Source organism: Microcebus murinus, chromosome 14 (assembly GCF_040939455.1).
Source record: "Microcebus murinus isolate Inina chromosome 14, M.murinus_Inina_mat1.0, whole genome shotgun sequence".
Classification (NCBI taxonomy): domain Eukaryota; kingdom Metazoa; phylum Chordata; class Mammalia; order Primates; family Cheirogaleidae; genus Microcebus; species Microcebus murinus.
In genome coordinates, this window is record NC_134117.1 from 52,641,551 (window position 1) to 52,662,830 (window position 21,280).

Genomic DNA, 21,280 nt, shown 5'->3' on the forward strand with positions numbered 1-21,280 from the left:
ATAATACACAAATATTAATACAAGCAAAACTGAGAAATCTTAATAAGATTGGTGGATTGTATAAAGTCAATGTCCTGGTATACTATATACTATAGTTTTACAACTGTTATTTTTGGGGGGAACTAGACAAGGTATACAGAAAAATCTCTATATTACTTCTTACAGTTGCATGTGAATCTATAATCACCTCAATAAAAATTTCAATTGTAAAAATCTGAATGTTTATCACATGCCATTACATGAATGATGTCTGTTGTACAGATGAGGGAACTGAAGTTGAGTAGCTGGTGCCTGACTTAAGGTTACAGAGCTAGTAAGATGCGCCAGGATTCAAACTCAGGTGTGTCCAGCTCCAAACACCATGAATTTAACCACAAAGCTATTTTGGTTGATACCTTAGAATATAATGTAAATAACTTAAGGGTCCAATTAGTTGACTAAAAAAGTAAAAAAATAACTATTAATATATAACTTCAAAGGGTGAGCAACATTGTACTTTCTGCTACTATGATATAAATTAAAAAGCTTTGGTTTAGAATGTGATGCCAGGACTTAGGCATAGTTTTAAGAGTACTATAAGAGTACTTGAGCATAGTTTTAAGAGTACTATAATTATAATTTTACTCTCAGGTTCCTAAAAATAATGTTAGTTTTTATCTAATAATTATAAAATTGAATTATAATACTATCAATAGAAAACAAACACCAAAAAGTACCCATACTTACTTGGTAATGTTGGCTTCAGATTAAAATAAAAATACCCTAAACCAAGTTTCAGCAAAATAATTTTATTTCCTAACACATAGTAAACATATACATCCATATGTGCTCTTCTTGTATATCTATTCACAAATGACTCCCAAATTACAACTGTTTCATATTTAAGCATGTGCTACAGTTATCTTAGTGGAGATATGAAAAACGCTTTAGACTGATAACATTCTGAATATATTGGGTTGGTCACAGCAGAATTTGCTTTCATTAGATGAGTTCTATGTATTTAAAACTTTGAAAAGCTACTACTTTTACATCTAATACTTCCAGACGAATAGGATGCAGCAATATCAGCTTGTATTCCAGAGAAATCTCATTAGTTTTTCTGGTGATGGAACCATTTATCCACTGCATTCAGAGAAAAGAAAAACAAATCAGATTCTCTGTTAAAAAAAATTGCACCCAACATAGAACAAAGACTAATGTACTTACTTTAATGGATCCTACTATGAATGAATTACCTTAAAACAAACATACATACATAGAAAGCTTTGAAGCAGTAAAGGCAGATAACTTGTCAGTGTTTTCTTTTCAGTGTCCTTACTCTTGATGCTATTGTATAGTGTAATTTTCAAACTTGTTTTTAAAGTGGCAGAACCCTTTTCTTACCAGAAAAACCTTACAGAGAATTCTAACATCTAAAGTGGGAGACAACTGTTTTTTGGGTGAAGCAGCCTGTGGCCAGATGGGGATGCAGAGCCCAGCCCCCTCGGGGTTCCTCCCAGTGTCCTCGGGGCATGTCCATGGAACTCACAGGAGTACAGTGGGTCACAGGTGGGGAACTACTATGATGGAGTGTGGCACTGAAGGTGGTATGTAGCAGCCTATCTTTCTTCCCAAGTACACTACAGAACTCTAAAAATGTTTCTCTTCTCCCCTTCCTTCTCTCTCTTCATATGTATGTGGTACGTTAAAAAATATATATATGACATGGAACCTGGAGGACATTTTGCTAAGTGAAATAAGTCAGGCACAGAAAGACAAATACTGCATGATGTCACTTATATGTGGAATCTTAAAAAGCTGGACTCATGGAAGTAGAGAGTAGAATGGCGGTGGCCAGGGACTGGAGAATGGGGGAAGGGGACATATTGATCCAAGGGTACAAAGTTTCAGACAGATAGGAAGAACAAACTTTGATGATCTACTGCACAGAATGGTGGCCACAACAAATAATAATGCACTGTATATGTCAAAAATTGCTACAATAGATTTTAAATGTTTTCGCCACAAAAAAAAAGATAAGTATGTAAGGTGCCAGATTTGTTAACTAGTCTGATTTAATCATTCCACATTGCAAACATATATCAAAACATCACAATGTACCCCATAAATATATACAACTGATTGTCAATTAAAGATAAAGTTGATATACATAATCCCCCCATATATATATGTAATTTTTAATGTAATTTTACTGGAATCTTACCATCTGTCGGTACTGTGCAGGCAGATTCACATGGTGGTGGTAGCTAAAATAAAATATTAAAATATATCAGTCTAATCCTGGGGGGGGGGGAAAAGCTTAAAAGTATGCTGACAAAAATTTGAAAGAATCTGAACAGAAAACTATCCCAACTTTTAGGCTCTAAAAATAACTTATAACATATAGAACAATGTAAGGTTTGCTCTACTGCTAAGAGATGCTAATAAATTCCAGCCTCTTGACTTTTAATGATACACAGGAAAATAATAAATTTTTTTTTAAATAAAAAAATAAAAAGACTTATGCATACATAATGATTTTATATATATACCCATATGTAAAATACGGGCAAAGTGTTCTCACTGAAAAGTTATAACAGTTAGCCACTGGCTTTTCCTTCCAATTGTTCTTATTTATCTCAACTTTGTCAGGATTCATACATAAAGAAAGATAATTCTAAATGTACTGACTTCGTTGTTACATTGTTCTTTTTTCCTTGTAATATCCCATTTATGGGGCAGGAAAAAGTCAGACCTAATTTTCTTTTGCTTTCCTTATTTAATATTGTAAATGAAAATAATTTAAGGTGATCTAGTTCAGTCCTTTGGTTAATCCAAATCAGATCATTAAAGATAGTACAGAAACAACATGATTGCTTTTTAATAGTTTACTACCTCACATGAAAGTCTTATAAACCATTCCTGTAATGGTACCCAAAATTTGATAACTTCCTTAGTCCTTGCTATAACCAAGTCAAGTAAATTCCCACTGGTTCTTTTGTGGAAAATGGCTTATGATAGGTAATAGGCACTTGGGTTACCTGGTATATTCTGGAATCATTTTGATTTTTACAAATTACACTACCATGATTGATTGACTAGGACCACTCCTCAGCTTTTCCCCTCAAATGTCTACTTGTATGTGTTTATGGTTCTAGTTTCAAGACTTTATAGTCTTGACTTTATAGTCTTTCAAGACACAGTAATATACACATTGAAGGTACTCAAATATTTGTTGAAACAAGTACTTCTCCCAACTTAGCACCATATTTTAGCCACCAGGTATTTTCTTTTTAAAGGAAACTTTTACGTACAGCATCCACAATGGCTTTGGCAGCATCGGGATCACACTTGAAGGGGCTCTCAGACACTGTTGTATTCATGCTATTAAATGAAACGAGAGAAGTCATAAGAAAAAATTCTCTCAAGAGTTAAAAAAATAAGTAAGTTAGAGATGTTTGATCAGATGACAATTAAGTTTGGTTTAGTTGAAAGCTTTCTCACTTAAATATTCTGATAATTTATTGTGGCAAAGTACAACTATTCTTATGGTCAATTTTATTAAAGTATTTTGTTTGTTTGTCTTAAAACAGGATCTTCCTCTGTCACTCAGGCTGGAGTGCAGTGGCATGATCATACCTCACTGCAATCTTGAACTCCTGGGCTCAAGCAATCCTCCTGCCTCAGCCTCCTGAGTAGCCGGGACTACAGGCACTCACCACCATGCATGGCTAATTAAAAAAAAAATTTTTTTTTTTTAGGGATGGAGTCCCAATATGTTGCCTAGGCAGGTCTTAAACTCTTGGCCTCAAGCAATCCTCCTGCCTCAGCTTCCCAAAGTGCTTAGATTACAGGAGTGAGCCACTGCACCTGGCCTCAAGTATCTTAACAAGTTCAGATTCTTTATTTTTTCATTTTTGAGACAGAGTCTCGCTCTGTCACCTGGGTAGAATACAGTGGTGTCATTGTAGCTCACTGCAACCTCAAACGCCTGGGCTCTATCAATCCTCTTGCCTCAGCCACTCAAGTAGCTGGGACTGCAGGCACAACCATGATGCCCAGCTAATTTTTTTTGTTTAGTAGAGATGTGGTCTCACTCTTGTTCAGGCTGGTCTCAAACTCCTTAGCTCAACTGATCTTCCCACCTTGGCCTCCCAGAGGCATGAGCCACCGCATCCAGCCAGCAAGTTCAGATTTAAGAATCTGTTTTATAATTCTCACCGAAATAGCTGAGAAATGCAAATTAAAATGAGAAACATACCTTTCCTAATTGGAAAAAATGAACAACAATAAAAAAAAAAATCAGTTCCTATACTGCTGATGAGAAATCTGAAACTGACACTCCTGGCAGGAATAATAACTGGTTCAGCATTTCTGAAAAATAATCTAGTAAATAGTATCCAAAACCTTTAAGGTCATAGGCTTTAACAGAGAAATTTTGCCTCTAAAAATCTAGTCCAAGACTAAAATGATTTACAAATATGTCTATCATATTGGAAATAACCAAAATGTCCAGCAATAAGGAGTTATTAAAAATGGCTTATGAAAAAGTAGAATAGAGGATAATAGAGGCTGAGAAGGGTAGGGGTAAGGAAGGAATAGGGAGAGATTTGTTAAAGGATAAAAAAGTACAGCTAAATAGGAGGAATAAGTCCTAGTGTTCTATAAACACTGTATAACCATAGTTAACAATAATATATTATACAGTTTCAAATAGCTAGGAAGACGATATTGAGCATTCCCAACACAAAGAAATGATGTTTGTGATGATGGATATGCTAATTACCTTGATCTGATCATTATATATACATATTAAGACATCACTATATATCCCATGAATATGTATAATTATTATGTCAATTAAAAAATCAGGGCCGGGCGAGGTAGCTCATGCCTGTAATCCTAGCTCTCTGGGAGGCCAAGGCGGGTGGATTGCTTGAGGTCAGGAGTTTGAAACCAGCCTGAGCAAGAGCGAGACCTCATCTCTACTATAAATAGAAAGAAATTAATTGGCCAACTAATATATATAGAAAAAATTAGCCGGGTATTTTTATGTAAAGCCTTGACCCAGTGTTTAAAAATATAATTGTATTTAGATCTTATTGCTCCAGTACATAGGAATTGTGTAAAGTGTTACAGCAGCTGTATATGTTTAAATTGTGTGTGTTGAAGATTAGGAAAAGATAGTGGTTATTTTTCCTAAATGAAATAACTTTTTTCTTTGCCCTACCACCCAAATTCTTTTCTCAAGTTGCTGACATTTGGGTCAAGGTTTTATTAAAAGCTACATTTTATAACACTGGCACAAAAAAAGTAGTTTTAAGCTTGTTTGCACAGTTCTTTTTTTCCATTGGAAATGGAATTCATTGCCTTAGGTCTTTTTAAATAGTGTATTATTATCGTTGGGGCTGGCTCTATGCTTGAAAACCGGTTTATTTATAACCTGTTATAAGTGCTATATTCCGTTTGCAGTTAGGAAATGCAGAATTCAAAGTGATCTCCTAGCTTGTAAGCAAACCGAGATGCACTATCCCTTTTCTATAAAAAATGAGTTAATGTGTCAAGAAACCAACTCTAGTAAAGTGGGGTTTAACATTACTCTTTCCTATGTGTTTTATCTAATTATTTTGGTTGTTAATATGGTGATAATTGAAAGTCAAGGTAAATTTTAAATATTAAGAATTTTGATTTATTGAGCTTGAATTATGCCACCATGTTTATGTACAAAATGAAGGTGGCACCATGGTGAAACTTAAAGAGAAGTAGCTTCTCAGTTGTAACAATTTTGATTTTTTCTCTTTCCTTTGACCTCCTCTTATCTTGAACCATAGCAAAAGGATACTGCATCTCTCATTACTGTAGTGCTAAGGTTATTGATGTTATATAAAACACATCTCAGTCTCTGTTTCTTTGAAAGGTATCTATTAAGTCCTGCTAGCTTACTGATAAGACTAAGCAGTGAGAATAAAGATAAATGTGTTTCATGTTTTGCACAAAAATGCAGAATTTGTATAACCACATGACTTCATAGTTGTGATCTTAAAAAAGAAGGAATTTCTCCTTTATCTTTTTCTTGCAGTTACTGTAAGAATACTTTAAATCTCTAAGCTTCTAAAGTGTTAGAGGTAGAGCTGGTTTAGTAAAGATGTAGTAGTAATGTTTTATCCATTTAGCATGTGTTGATTTTTCCTTATGTACTCAAAGGTGACTTATTTGTTGAGCTCAGTGATATTATAGCTAAAAATCATTCATTAGCAAAAGGAGAAGCAGTTTCAATCTAACAAATCAGAAGTTTCTTCTCATTATTTTATATTGAGTTGGATATTTGACTCTAACACTTTTCTACATACAAAATTCAAGTATCGTGAAGGTTCGTCATAATTGCATTATAGAAGAATTTAGAAGTGCTTTGTAGATTTGACATTCAACCGTAGTATCCATATGTTGGTTAATTTTCTTCTGAGCCCCATGATGGAAAGACTTCAAGATAAATTTGAAAGAAATTAGATTATCAGGTCCATTAAATTGTTACATGTATCTTGCTTAAATTTCTGTTTATTAATTTATATCCACCCAATTACATAAAGCAAATTTGGAGAAAAAAAAAAAAGAAAAAATTAGCCGGGCATGGTGGCGCATGCCTGTAGTCCCAGCTACTCGGGAGGCTGAGGCAGCAGGATTGCTTGAGCCCAGGAGTTTGAGGTTGCTGTGAGCTAGGCTGATGCCACTGCACTCACTCTAGCCTGGGCAACAAAGCAAGACTCTTGTCTCAAAAGAAAAAAAAAAAAAAAAAAATCAGTAAAAAAAGGTTTATCCGTAAAATGGAATATTATATAAAGATGGAATGCTATATTATAAAAATATTACATTTTTAATAACATGGGGAAATGTTTATAATATAGTGTTAAATTTAAAAAAATCATAAAACATATGATCCTTTTTTTTTTGATATAGGGTCTCACTCTGTCATCCAGGCCAGAGTGTCATCAGCTCGCTGCAACCTCAAACTCCTGGGCTTAAGCAATTCTCCTGCCTCAGTCTCCCAAGCAGCTGGTACTACAGGCGAGGTCCACAATGCCTGGCTAAGTTTTCTGTTTTTTTGTAGAGATTGGGCCTATGTTGTTTAGGCTGGTCTTGAACTCCTTGCCTCAAGTTCTCCTCCCACCTCAGCCTCCCAAAGTGCTGGGATTTACAGGCACGAAGCAGCATGCCTAGCTACCCTCACAGAGCTCTGATCTTGCTGTCTTCTTTCTTTATAGTTTTAGTTTGTACTTGTTCAGGAAGTATCTTATGGGCACTTTTTTAGTTCATGTATTTACCTTCCCACTCACCTGAACGCTGACTGACAAAATCAATAGTAATCCCCGCTTATCTGCAGGGGATACGTTCCAAAGATCCCCAGTGGATGCCTGAAACTGCAGATCATCCAAACCCTACATATGCTATATCTTTTCAATCTGACAACAAAGATGGCTCCTAAGATGCTAACGGGTCAGTAGCCTATAAAGCACGGATATGCTGGACAAAGGGATGACTAACACACTAGGTAGGACAGAGCAGGAAGCGTGAGATTTTATCATGCTACTCAGAATGACATGCAATTTAAAACTTATTAATTGTTTATTTCTGGAATTTTCCATTTAATATTTTCAAACAAAGGTTGATTCAAGTGACTGAAACCATTTAAAGTGAAACAACAGATGGGGGGCACTGCTGTATCTAAGTGTTTTGTGATTATTAAAACCTTTGGAGTTTGCTTTGTTTGTTAAACTTGCAAAGAAGAGTTAACACTTACCAACTGATTCCTTTTCCATCTGTTTTCTTAGTCACTAATGCTTTCCAATGGTCGTGAGTGCTTTTAATAATATCCATTGTGAAGTCCTATAATTTGAAGAGATGCATTATAATGATAGAAAGGAGTTCTTTTCCTATTATCAACATTTTCCCAAATCGTGATACTTTGTCTTTTTTGAGTCACTTTCTTTCAGTGGCGCAATCATAGCTCACTGTAATCTTGAACTCCTGGGCTCAAGCAATCATCCCACCTCAGCTTCCGAAGTAGCTGAGACTACAGGCTCATGCCATAATGCTCAGTTAGTTTTTTTAATTTTTTGTAGAGACAGGGTCTTACTATGTAGCCCAGGCTGGTCTTGAGTTTCTGGCCTCGAGTGATCCTCCCACCTCAGCCTCCCAAAGAGCTGGGATGGTGGTGTGAGCCACCGTGCCTGGCCCTGAATTACTTTCATTGGTTAAAAATGGGAGAACATTTAAAAGAATACAAAAATGCCAAGACTATCTTATGTCTTTAGACTTTTGTTTAATGCATCTTTAGATGGTTATAATACAGCTAAATTATAAGTCTCAACACAAATAGGCCTAAAGGTAAAGTTCTGAATGACACATTACCTTATCTTTAAATTCCGCATTGAAAGCAAACTCATTTTCTGGTTTTCCATCAGGAACCTTGTATCTTCTAAACCAGTCCACAGTAGCTTCTAGGTAGCCAGGTTTCAGCCGTTTGACATCGTGAATATCTAACAGTAACAGATTTCAAGATGCATAAGTAATTATTTATGCATTCAACAAAAATATCAAGTACTTACTTTGTGAGAGCTGTGGTGGTGGATGGCTTACCGAAAAAAGTTCAAGAAAACGTTGGAACTAACCACATTATGTTGCGATGAGAACCCGCACACATTAAAAGGAAATCATCTGATTCTTTTTTTTTTTTTTTTTTTTTGAGACAGAGTCTCACTTTGTTGTCCAGGCTAGAGTGAGTGCCGTGGCGTCAGCCTAGCTCACAGCAACCTCAAACTCCTGGGCTCAAGCGATCCTCCTGCCTCAGCCTCCCGAGTAGCTGGGACTACAGGCATGCGCCACCATGCCCGGCTAATTTTTTATATATATATCAGTTGGCCAATTAATTTCTTTCTATTTATAGTAGAGACGGGGTCTCGCTCTTGCTCAGGCTGGTTTTGAACTCCTGACCTTAAGCAATCCGCCCGCCTCCGCCTCCCAAGAGCTAGGATTACAGGCGTGAGCCACAGCGCCCGGCCAATCATCTGATTCTTAGAATAGCTCTGACACTAAGTTCCAAGAGAAGAATCGGCAAGATAGTAACTTCTATTAGATAAGAAGAAATGACTGGTGGCTACATAATTAAAGAACCAGTTTGTCAAGTGTGTATAACTTCATGAGAAGGGTAGAAGATACTGAAAAAGACAGGTGGAGCCTGTATTTCAGAGGATCATATCTCATTACATAAGAAAAGTAAAAAAAAATGAATTAGACTGAAATCCACTGATGGGTTACAAATAAAATGTGACTAGACTTTGCTGGATAGTATAGGCATTCTATATCACAATGCTTTAATTGTGGCCAATAGTAAAGTGTGCTGCTTAAAAACTTTAAAAAAGTTTCTGGCCGGGCATGGTGGCTCACACATGTAATCCTAGCACTGTGGGAGGCTGAGGCGGGAGGATTGCTTGAGCATGGGAGTTCAAGGTCACAGAGAGCTATGAGCTATGATTGCACCACTACACCTCAGCCTGACCAACAGCAAGACAACTGTCTCTATTAAAAATAGAAAAAAATTAGCCAGGCATGGTGGTGCACGCCTGTAGTCCCAACTACTCAGGAGGCTGAGGCAGGAGGATCACTTGAGCCCAGGAGTTTGAGGTTGCTGTGAGCTGGGCTAATGCCACTGCACTCCTGCCAAGGCAACAAAGCAAGACTCTTTCTCTCAAAAAAAAAAAAAATTTTTTTGAACAGCCATCAGCAACATCTTCTAGCCTCAATGTCATCAAACTGAACTTTAAATGACCAACCTCCTGCTCAATGCAAGCAAATAGAAGGTACAAGTGTTAATCAGTAAAAGTATTACTGGAAAGAGGAATTACATTCAACAGAAACTTATTTATAGTCATATAATATTATTTCAGTCCAATTTAAGATCTACATATTAATAGTTAAAGAACATCATGCATTTATTTGATTATAATACCACTAAAAGTATGGAAAATTTACAGAATGAATTGGGAAATATTTAAACACTGATAAATTTCAAAGAATTTATAGTTGACATAAAATGTGTCAGCTGATATAGAAATAAGTTAAAAACCCAGAAATCTGAAATGCAAATACTGGTGTTTTCCAATACCAACAACCAATTCTCTAATTCTCCAATACCAACTGCGTATCCAATACTTCAATTCGATCTTGACACTATCTTCCTGGAGTTAGCATCAGATCCTATAAGTTAAAGAGCTCAGTCTCACAAGACTGCCCTACATCAGATGTTAGCTGCAATCCTGGGCCTCCCGTACTTCTGACCAACCTGCTATAAATTAAGGTCACCACAATCCTTTCTTCGGATTCCATAATTTGCTAGAATGGCTCACAGAACTCAGGAAAACACTTAAGTTTACTGTTTTATTATAAAGGATACAACTTAGGGACAGCAAATGGAAAAGCGGCATAGGAGGCAAGCTATGGTATGGACAGACAGACACTGCTTTAGGTTGACACTTAGGGAAAGCTGTGTACTACTCGCACTATGCGACGGGCCACTCAGAGAAGGCGTTCGGGCTGCCAATAACACCTACTGCAGGGAAAAAACATTCTAGCAAATTAGTGCTGACATAGAGATGCGACTGGCTTCACTAATCATGGCCAGAGCACGGCACTTAGAGTGTATTCTCCTGTGTGAGTAGCACATGTGAAAATGGACACATTGATCAATAGAATCAGAGTTGTACCATTAAGTAGTTAACAGATAGATGGTATGAATGCACTCTCACTGTACAAAATTTAAACAAAGCAGAAGTATCTGGAAACAAAAAATTAAGTCTCTCTTCATCCTTCTCATCACTGCCCTATTAAAGAATTGGTGTTCTTCCAGTCCTTTTTCAACAAATTTACACACACATGCAAATATATATTATCTCATTTTAAGGGAGCATGTTCTCAAGAAGACTTTTTTTTCCCTCTCCAACTAACACCTTGCTCACGGAACAGATGACTCTGATCACTGTTGTGCTGACCTTGGCCACCCGGCTGGGGTGGTGTTTGTCAGGTCTCTCTATTATAAAGCCATTCTCCCCTCTCCCACTTCTACAATGTACTCTTTGGAAGGAAGTCACTATGTGCAACCTACAATGAAGGAGTGAGGAGTTACATTCTACCTTGAGAGTGAAGTATCAACATAAATGACTTTAAATTCTTCTGCTTAGAGATTTGTCTATTCTCCCCTATTTGTTTATTCAATATTTATTTTTGTCCATATGGACTCATGGATATTTATAATAATTTACACTCTGGGTTAGCAGCTAATACTACTTTATTTTGATTTGCCCAAATTGTTCCAGCTTTGGCCACAGGAGCTCTCTCAGTTGTGTGTCCCCTTGACAGACTCCCATCACTACTCTTTTTTGAGAGCATTCTTTACTTCCTAGAACTACACGATGCTCCAGGCTCATCTTATTCCCTGTCCCAGCTCTAGAATCAGCCATTTCTCCAAGGAGCCTTGGTTCCTTTTTATTGTAGAATGGTATTAGAAACCAAGATCCAGGTGTCAGGGGTGCTCATTGCTACTGAGATGGTCTTTTATGCTCTCAGTTGACAGAACAAAGAAACATATGTGTGTTTCCTGATCTGTATATACATACATATCTAAAAGTGTTTCTCTACGTATCCATCTGACTCCATAATGATGAACACATACTGATATTTCCAACTCTAATCCATCACCACATGGATCATTCTAGCCACACCTCCTTGCTTATCTATAACCTCCCATTCCAACAGTGAGAAACCTGTTCCCACCATCTTCTATCCATTTATTTCATTGTTCAAATCCAGTATACATGTATAGTGTATAGGTTGACAGAATTGTCAACCTGTACTCCACTGAGAAACAACTTTACCAACTAGAATACAATGTTTATGTGTGGGTTTTCTTGCCTTTAGTCTTACTGACTCCACTCATTTCTAAAGTTACTTAGTTTAGAACCTTTTCTCCCCATCTCCTTTGGTGAGGGTTATCTCATACATTTTTAACATAGTTAGATCCTTCTGTCACAGTTTGCATTCCATTCTGGTATTGACCTTGTAAATGACATTTAAAAAATTTGCATACATTAAGGTCCACTCCTTTCACTGTGTGTTTTTACTTATCTATTACTGCTATAATAAACTACCACAAACTTATGGCTTAAAAACAACACAAATTTATTATCTAAGAGTTCTGTGGGTCAGCAGTTCTACATGTTGTCACCAGCCTAAAATCAAGGTGTCGGCAGAGCTGTACTTAATTCTGAAGGCTCTAGCAGAGAATCTGTTCCTTTGCCTTTTCCAGCTTTTACAGGTTGCCCACTTTCCATTGCTGTGGCCACCCTAACCCCTCCCCCCCACAATCTTTAAAGCCAGCAATGTTGTACCTCTCTGACCTGCCATCACATCTCTCTCTGCCCATAGCTGGGAAATGGTCTCTGCTTTCAAGGACTCATGTGACTGGACTGGGCCCACCTGGGTAATCCAGGATACTCTCTCCATCTCAAGGTTCTTAACCTTAATCATATCTGAAAGTCCACTGACCTTGTAAGGCAACGTGTTTACAGGTTTCAGGGGTTAAGAGGTGGACATCTTTGGCGGGGATGGCATTATTGTGCTACTGTAAAGTTCTATAGGTTTTGACAAATGTATATATCATATATCTGCCATTGCAGTGACATTCAGAATAGTTTTATCACCTGTTGTAAAATATTGGCCCCTCCAAAGATGTCCATCTTTTAGTTCCCAGATAATATGAATATGTTATGTTTCATGGCAGGGAGAATGAAGGTTGCAGATGGGATTAAGGTTGCTTATCAGCTGACCTTAAAATCGGGAGATCGTCCTGGGTTATCTGGGTGGGCCCAATATAATCATAGAGGTCCTTATAATGTAGAATAGGAAGGCAGAAGAGTCAGAGTTAGAGAAGGAGTTGTGACACAAAGCAAGCTTGCAGTGATATACTGGCCCGATCTGCCATTGCTGGCACTCACAGGGGCCATGAACCAAGGAATGTGGGCAGCCTCTAAAAGCTGAATAAGGCAGGACAATGCATTTTTCCCTAGAGCATCCAGAAGGAATGCAACTCACTGACACCCCCCCATATTCATGTTTATGGAATGACACTTTGATTTTAGCCCAGTGGGACCCATTTGGGATAGGGAAGAAAAGATTAATTCAATAACTAGATAAATAGATTAGACCATTAACTAGAAGGAAGGTTAATATAAAAATAGTCAAGTTAAATTAGACATGGAGTTAAAAGGTATAACCATTGCTTTTTCTAAAAGGACTTCAGACAATCAAATTATAGCACTAGCTAACAGACTTATGGTCAATTGATTTTCAACAAGGATGCCAAGACAATTCAATGAAGGAAAGAAAAGATTTTTCAACAAACATTGCTGGGACAATTGGACATCCACATACAAAAGAATGAATCTGGACCCCTATTACACACCATCTACAAAACTTAACTCTAAATAGATCAAAGACTTTAATGTAAAAGCTAAATTTATAAAATACTTGGAAAGAAATCTAAGTTATAAATCTTCATGATCTTGGATTAGGCAATGGTTTCTTAGATATGACACCAAAAGTACAAGCAATGGAAGAAAAAACATAAACTGAACTTCACCAAAATTTTAAAGTCGAGTTCTTCAAATGATACTATTAAGAAAATAAAAGTACAATCTATAGAATGGAAGATAATATGGGCAAAGCATACCTGATAAAGGTCTAGTAACCAGAATATATAAAATACATTTATAACTAAACAATAAAGACACATCCACTAGGACGGCTATAAATCAAAAAGATAAATGACAAGTGCTGGTGAGGATGTGGAGAAATTGGAACCCTCTTGCACTGCTGGTGAGAATGTAAAACGGTGCAGCTGCTTTGGAAAACAGTTTGGCAGTTCTTCAAACGGTGAAACATGGATACCACAAGACTCAGTAACTCTACTCCTACATATATACCCAAGAGAATTAAAAACATATGTCTACACAAAAACTTGTGGAATGTTCATTGCAGCTTTATTCATAATAACAACAAAAAAAACCCTCAAATGTCTATCAGCTGATGAACAGATAAATAAAATGTGGCATAGTCATACAAGGAATGAAATTCAGCCATAAAAAGGAGTACTGACACGTGGCACAACACAGCTGAACCCAGAAAACATTATACTGAGTGAAAGAAGCCAGACACGAAATATCACACACTATACAAGTCTATAGATATGAAATATAAGCAAATCCATAGACAAAAAGCAAATTAGTGGTGGCCAGGGCCTGAGGGAAGGAGGAAATAGGCAGTGACTTAAAACTAGTAGTAATGGCTGCATAACCTTGTGAATGTATTAAATTGCCACCAAAATGTATTTTTAAAAATAGCTAAAATGGTGAATTTTACCACCAAAAAAATGGGAATTAAGTGCTGATATATGCTACAATGTGGAAGAACCCTCAAAAACACTATGCGAAGTGAAATAAACTAGACATAGATGCCACCTATTATATGATTCTATTTACATGAAATGTTCAGAATATGCAAATCTGTAGGGACAGAAAGCAGATTGCAGCTGACAGGCACTGAAGGAAAGGGGACAGGGAGCAATTGCCAATGGATGGATATAGGATTTCCTTTTGGGATGATGAAAATATTCAGAAATTAGACAGTAGTAATGGTTGTATCATACAACTTAGTGAATATACTAAAAACCACTGAATTGTATACTTTACAATGGTGACTTTTAGAGTATGTGAATTATATCCCAATTAAACATTTTTTAAAAAAATAAACATAGCAACTAAGTGCTAGTATATGGGGAAGGAGAAGGGGAAAAAACAGTAAACTCAAACTACTAGACTTTTTTCTTTCCTGGAATGAAGGAGAAAGTTTCCTTAGCTAATTACCCTAAGTTCAGTAGTAGAAATAACAATGCTTTGTCAAATTCTTTGGTTCTCCATCCTTCAATAGCATGGGCTTACAATTCCATCATACAGGTGAGGTTTGGTGGTGCTTAGATATAATGAGAATGGCTGTGAACTCCTCAAATTGTCTTACCATTATAATTGGCTGCATCCGGATCATCCGCATTAATGGCAATGACTTTCCAGTCAGTTTCCCCTTCGTCAATCATAGCCAATATGCCCAGAACTTTTACCCTGATTATTTCACCTCTTGCACATACCTGAGAGTCAATAACCAAAGTCAGAACAACACCACAAAAGGAAACTTTGAAAGAAAAGTTTTACTTGGTGGATAATAGGAAATAAGAAAGATGCCAAGTTCTGCAAACTTACCTGAAACTTGCACCTTTAAGTAAATTTTTAAAAGCTAGATAAGTAAATGCTTCATCAGTTCTTTTAACATTAAGGTTGAAAACAGGATTTATAGGTCCTATTTTCTTATAGGTCATAAGAAAATCAGTAACATAGTTCCAGGTACTTAATGTTTTTAACATTACTATTGATTATACTGAAGAATAAGTCCTCTATAGTTTCCAATCCATATTTTAATGTGCTTTCTTTATATTTTATTAAAGCCACTTAGTTAAGCAAGTCATTCATATGATAACTTAAAAATTTTATGACTTAAAAAAGTCATTACAGCTTTGTTTACTATTTCTCTGAACCTGAGAGTGATCATAAAGAAATAACTATAAAAGGAACCTTAGGGCAACCCTACTTAATAGAGGAATCCCTAACGTAAGTCTCCAACTCACGAGGTTATTTAGTTTGGGTCAATTCACTGATCACTCTAAATCAGCAGGAAAGTATTGCCTGCTGCCATGTATTGAGATGAAATTTGCCTCCTGGTACCCTTCACCTACTGACTAATTATCTGCCTTCTTTTTTTTTTTTTTTTTTTTGGTGAGACAGAGTCTTACTCTGTTGCCGTGGCATCAACCTAGTTCACAGCAACTTCAAACTCTGGGGCTCAAGCAATCCTGCCTCAGCCTCTCGAGTAGCTGGGACTACAGGCATGTGCCACCATGCCTGGCTAATTTTTTCTATGTATTTTTAGTTGGCCAATTAATTTCTTTCTATTTTTAGTAGAGACGCAGTCTTGCTCTTGCTGAGGCTGGTTTCGAACTCCTGACCTCGAGTGATCCTCCTGCCTCGGCCTCCCAGAGTGCTAGGATTACAGGCGTGAGCTACCATGCCCAGCCTGCCTTCTTTTCTTTTTAATGCCTGCTTCAGGAGGAATAATTATCTGTCTTCTAAAGCAATGGAGAACATGTCCAGTTCTTCCATATATATGTTCAAATCATACAAACACACATTTTTCCAGACTAGGTTTAAGTGTACAAATTATAACATTTAAATACTTAGAATGAAACAAAAGCCTTTAATTTATCACCCAAAGAGACATCATTATTTCACTAAAATTCATATATTTTATTCACAATATTTTTAAAAGTATGAACATTATTATCATTTTAACACTACAAAAAAAATCTCAGATTTCATTACCTTACTTCCAATTTCACACACATCAATTGGGTCATTGTCACCACAACAGCCAGTATGTTTATCATTATGTCCTGGGTCTTCCCAAGTCTGAAAAAAATAAATAACGCTTATCGCTTATCATTCCATACACGCTGTGGACAAAGTGGCTCATGTTGAGAGATTAACAGATAATCTCATGAGTCTTTCTGCAAATATATGTATCTTTAGCTATTTTTTCTCATTTTTAGTTCTTTATTCACATTTAAGCACTTAACAATCTTAACTACACACAATAATTTCTTTTTTTTTTTAGACAGAGTCTCACTCTGTCACCCCAGCTAGAGTGCAGTGGTGTCATCACAGCTCACTACAACCTCCAACTCCTGGGCTCAAGCAATCCTCCTGCCTTAGCCTCCCCAGTAGCTGGGACTAACAGGCACATACCACCATGTCTTGCAAATTTTTCATAGAGAGAGGGTCTTTCTCTTGCTCAGGCTGGTCTCAAAGTCCTAATGTCAAGCAATCCTCCTGACTCAGCCTCCCAGAGTGCTGCGATTACAGGCATGAGCCACCATACCAGGCTTAGATTTTCTTTATCATAAAATTCCAAAACAGAGGTAGGTAGGCAGTAAAACTAAAAATGGAAATATGTTCTGATGGTAAAAGTATCATCGCTGACCAGAAGCCAAGACTGAAAAGTTTAATCAGGATTTTCTGAAGCTTTAAATTGCTGGCTTTATTTACTTGCTAAACTGCAAGCCAGAGAGTCCTTGCAGAGCATCTCACAAAGGAACTCATAGCCCGTGCTTGCCAGGAAGTCAGGTTTAAAATGTAGCTGTTGTTTTGGCTCTTTTTTCTCCCAACCAGAACATATTACTTGGATTTGTTTGCCTACTCAGCTGGAGTAAAGGCAAAAAGATCAAAGTGAAGGACCATAAAGGAAGACCACATCCAACAGTCAATATTAATGAAGCAAAATCCAACTGACAGAAGAGTATTTCAGCAATCTTCTTCGAAAGGGACACTATTTCAAGGTCAAACACTAAATTGATTGAAGTACAAGGTAATGTGTTGTAATTAAGGCAGACTAACGACTTTGTGATTACCTAACAAGGTAGGTGAGTTTTGATCTATGTTCTAGTAACTTAGAGGCTATTTCACAGTAGATTCCATTTAATAGAGTTAATGGTTAATTAAAAACAAACCAGGCTGGGCGCGGTGGCTCACGTCTGTAATCCTAGCACTCTGGGAGGCCGAGGCAGGCGGACTGCTCGAGGTCAGGAGTTCAAAACCAGCCTGAGCAAGAGCGAGACCCCGTCTCTACTATAAATAGAAAGAAATTAATTGGCCAACTAATATATATAGAAAAAATTAGCCGGGCATGGTGACGCATGCCTGTAGTCCCAGCTACTCGGGAGGCTGAGGCAGCAGGATTGCTGGATTGCTTGAGCCCAGGAGTTTGAGGTTGCTGTGAGCTAGGCTGATGCCATGGCACTCTAACCCAGGCAACAGAGCAAGACTCTGTCTCAAAAAAAACCAAAACAAACCATTTATCAACAGGAAAAAACTAAATTGAATATTGTTATAGCATTAAATCATAAGGCCTAACCAAACCTGAATTAAGTATATGTCATTTATTCATAATAAACATGATTCTAGTGATTCTTCATTCAAATATTAAATAAGAACCTACTACATACTGGCATTGTACTGGGAATAAACTAGTAAACAATGCAGATAAACCCCCTCCTCAAAGGGTTGACTGTTTAACAAGAGCCCCTCATTACTTTACCACAAATAGCTTGACCTAAAGAAGGAATCAGGACTCATAAAAGTAAACGGTGGTAAGAACTTGTGTGTGCTAGGTACTAAGTGCTTTATTCCTCACAATAATTGTATGAACTAAGTGCTATTAAGATCTCAGGGAAGAGATATTAATGTATCAAAGAGAAAGAAGGGAGGAAAGTGAGGTAAGCTAGGAAGTGGCTGCCTTGGCATTTGAACCCTGGTCTGATGCCAAAAATCAGTGCTGTTAATTACTAATGTACACTCTCTATTTAACAGACTGGCCACTCACTTTGTAAAGAATGAATTTATATAGCTTATGATCACTAGATAGAAAAAAAGAAATATTTCAGAAAATAAGCTTTCAAATCTGAATTTAAGCATTATAAATATTTACCTTTCAGTTTATCTTGAAAGTAAGTTATTTAAGTAAGCATTAAAATGAGTTAATTACCTTTAAGTTTTTAAAATATACTATAACAAAAAGTCTCTGAAGGTGTTTAAATCTTTTTACTAACAGCAGTAAGCCAATTTTTAGTAAGCTAAAACAGTACATTTTCAACAACTGCATAGAGACATACCTGAGGGATGGCCCCATAGTTCCAGATATACCCTTTATAAGGGAACAAATTCGCAACATAACGAAGTTTTCCTTTTTTCACATCTTGTTTAATTGGGTTTAAAGGGTCCTTTGTAGCAATCTGAAATTAAAAAATTCAAATCATATATTTGGATGTGACATACTATTCAAATAAGGATTCAAGGAAATGAATTTTGATATCCATGCCCCCTAATTCCACTTTAATGATACATTTATTCCTACTATTTTTATAATGAAGGTGTTTCCATAATCAGCCATTAAGTGGAAAGCTATTAAGCTTACTTGAGGTATGTAGGAACTATCAAGAAGGAAAAAAAGAACATACTAATTCCAGAAAGCAAAAACTATAATTAGCAGGAATACTAACGTTTGTGAAATAAAAATAAGAAGATTATTAAAAGGACAAAATAAATATTATCCAACTTCAGCTTTCCTTTAAATCACTTAAAATTATTCAAATAATTGTCTATTACATGCAAAGTGTGATTACTGTCAAAAAGTTTAATTAAGTGATATAAAATATGTAATAAATATCCCTAACAAAAAGATAACTACATTAGGTGTCATCAGAAAGACATTAACAAAATGTAACAAAAATTTCAATAAGATTATTTTCAGCTGTGTTGACCAAGGAGGAATCAGTGATGGACTTTAAAGAGAATGAAGAAGAAAAAGGTAATTCTAGGTTTTTGGAATATTGGAAGTAAAGGTATGAGGAAAGGAAGTTTGGAGCATTTTTGCAAATAACAAATTGTTGAATTTAGCTGGAGCCCAGAGGGAAGACAGGCAGGTAATGGGAGATGCTACAGAAAAATAGACTGGGACCAGACAAGGGAAAACCTTGGAGTTCAGATGTTTTAGTCTTGAGTGAATCATTGTGGCTAGATCAAAACCAACATCCTAAGTTTTACTATCAATGTAAGACACAACATTACCTCCATTTTTGCATTAGACCAACGTGGTACTTCAACTACCATGTGGAACACATCCTGGGAAAACAAAGAGAAAATGAGAGTCATAGGGGCTAATTTGTTTTCTTATTTCAGGAAGCATATCTTATTTCTTCCAAAATTAAACTATTCATTGCATCAGATCTTTGAAGTCAATGGGCTTTCAACAAAATGCATCAAAAAAATAAGATAGCCCGGATGTGGTTGCTCACACCTGTAATCCTAGTACTCTGGGAGGCCAAGGTGGGAGGATAGCTCAAAGTCAGGAGTTAGAAACCAGCCTGAGCAAGAGCGAGACCCTGTCTCTACTACAAATAGAAATAAATTAATTGGCAAACTAAAAATATATATAGAAAAAATTAGCCAAGCATGGTGGCACATGCCTGTAGTCCCAGCTACTCGGGAGACTGAGGCAGAAGGATTGCTTAAACCCAGAAGTTTGAGGCTGCTGTGAGCTAGGCTGACACCACAGCACTCTAACACTCTAGCCCGGGCAACAGAGTTAGACTCTGTCTCAAAAATAAATAAATAAATAAAATAAGATAGAATGACAGATAAAGGGATAAAGCAATTATAGGAAACCATTAATTGTAGAAATCAAGGTGCTAGGTATATGGTTGCTCATTGTATGTTTGCTTGTAACTTTTCTGTATGTTTTAAATTTTTTTCGTTTTAAGAAATGGGATCTTGCTCTGTTGCCCAGGCTACAGTACAGTGGCCTGATCATAGCTCACTGCAGCCTCAAACTCCTGGGCTCAAGGGACCCTCCCACCTTAGCCTCCTGAGCACCCAGCTAATTTTATTTGTTTATTTTTATTTATTTAAGAGACGTGGTCTTGCTATGTTGCCCAGACTGGTCTCAACCTGCTGGCTTTAAGTGATCCTCCTGCCTCATCCTCCTGAGTAGCTAGGATTACAGGCATGAATTACCAAGCCTGAATAAACTACTCTATCCCTGTATCCCTCTAAAGCAATAACCAGATGGTTTAGAAAATATAACACGAATTGTTCATGGGTAAGAAACCTCAGAATCAATCTTTGATTAAATTTCACTTTATCCATGAAGTTTTCAAGAACTGCGTCTATCTAGTACCACTTCTCTGGTATAAAAATGAAAAATCTGTAGGTCTGTGATGCAGGAATAACTCAGGGCTTTACAAGCTTTTTGCAGCAATACCTTCAAAGCTCACAAGATGGAGCTGTTACTACATGAAAGATTAACTGAGAGGCAAGCCAAGGAGATTGGTTATTAATTTTAAAAGAAAATGCCACCAAATGAATACATTGCTTCAAGAAAAAAATAGCAAATAGAGCTGAAATCACTAATTCAATGTTTGGAAACTATATTGAACACTCTAATAGAATTAAATATGTACAGACCCTTAAAACAGCATTACCTAATACCACAAACCTAGGTAATTAATGGGAAGGAAAAGAATATCCATCAGAAAACG

At 36.7% G+C, this 21,280-nt stretch overlaps 1 protein-coding gene across 1 annotated transcript in view; it reads right to left on the bottom strand.

The window, feature by feature from the left end:
* Window positions 1–772: 772 nt before the first annotated feature.
* Window positions 773–21,280, bottom strand: part of PPA1 (inorganic pyrophosphatase 1) — a 32,919-nt gene continuing 12,411 nt past the window's right edge. The window contains exons 3-11 of the mRNA XM_076010072.1: window positions 19,812–19,865; window positions 18,857–18,976; window positions 16,512–16,598; window positions 15,100–15,226; window positions 8,386–8,513; window positions 7,775–7,860; window positions 3,294–3,363; window positions 2,204–2,246; window positions 773–1,122 (exon numbers count right to left, since the gene is read on the bottom strand). Coding sequence (XP_075866187.1) covers window positions 1,091–1,122; window positions 2,204–2,246; window positions 3,294–3,363; window positions 7,775–7,860; window positions 8,386–8,513; window positions 15,100–15,226; window positions 16,512–16,598; window positions 18,857–18,976; window positions 19,812–19,865 — 747 coding nt within the window. The 3' untranslated portion in view covers window positions 773–1,090. The remainder of the gene's footprint in view (window positions 1,123–2,203; window positions 2,247–3,293; window positions 3,364–7,774; window positions 7,861–8,385; window positions 8,514–15,099; window positions 15,227–16,511; window positions 16,599–18,856; window positions 18,977–19,811; window positions 19,866–21,280) is intronic.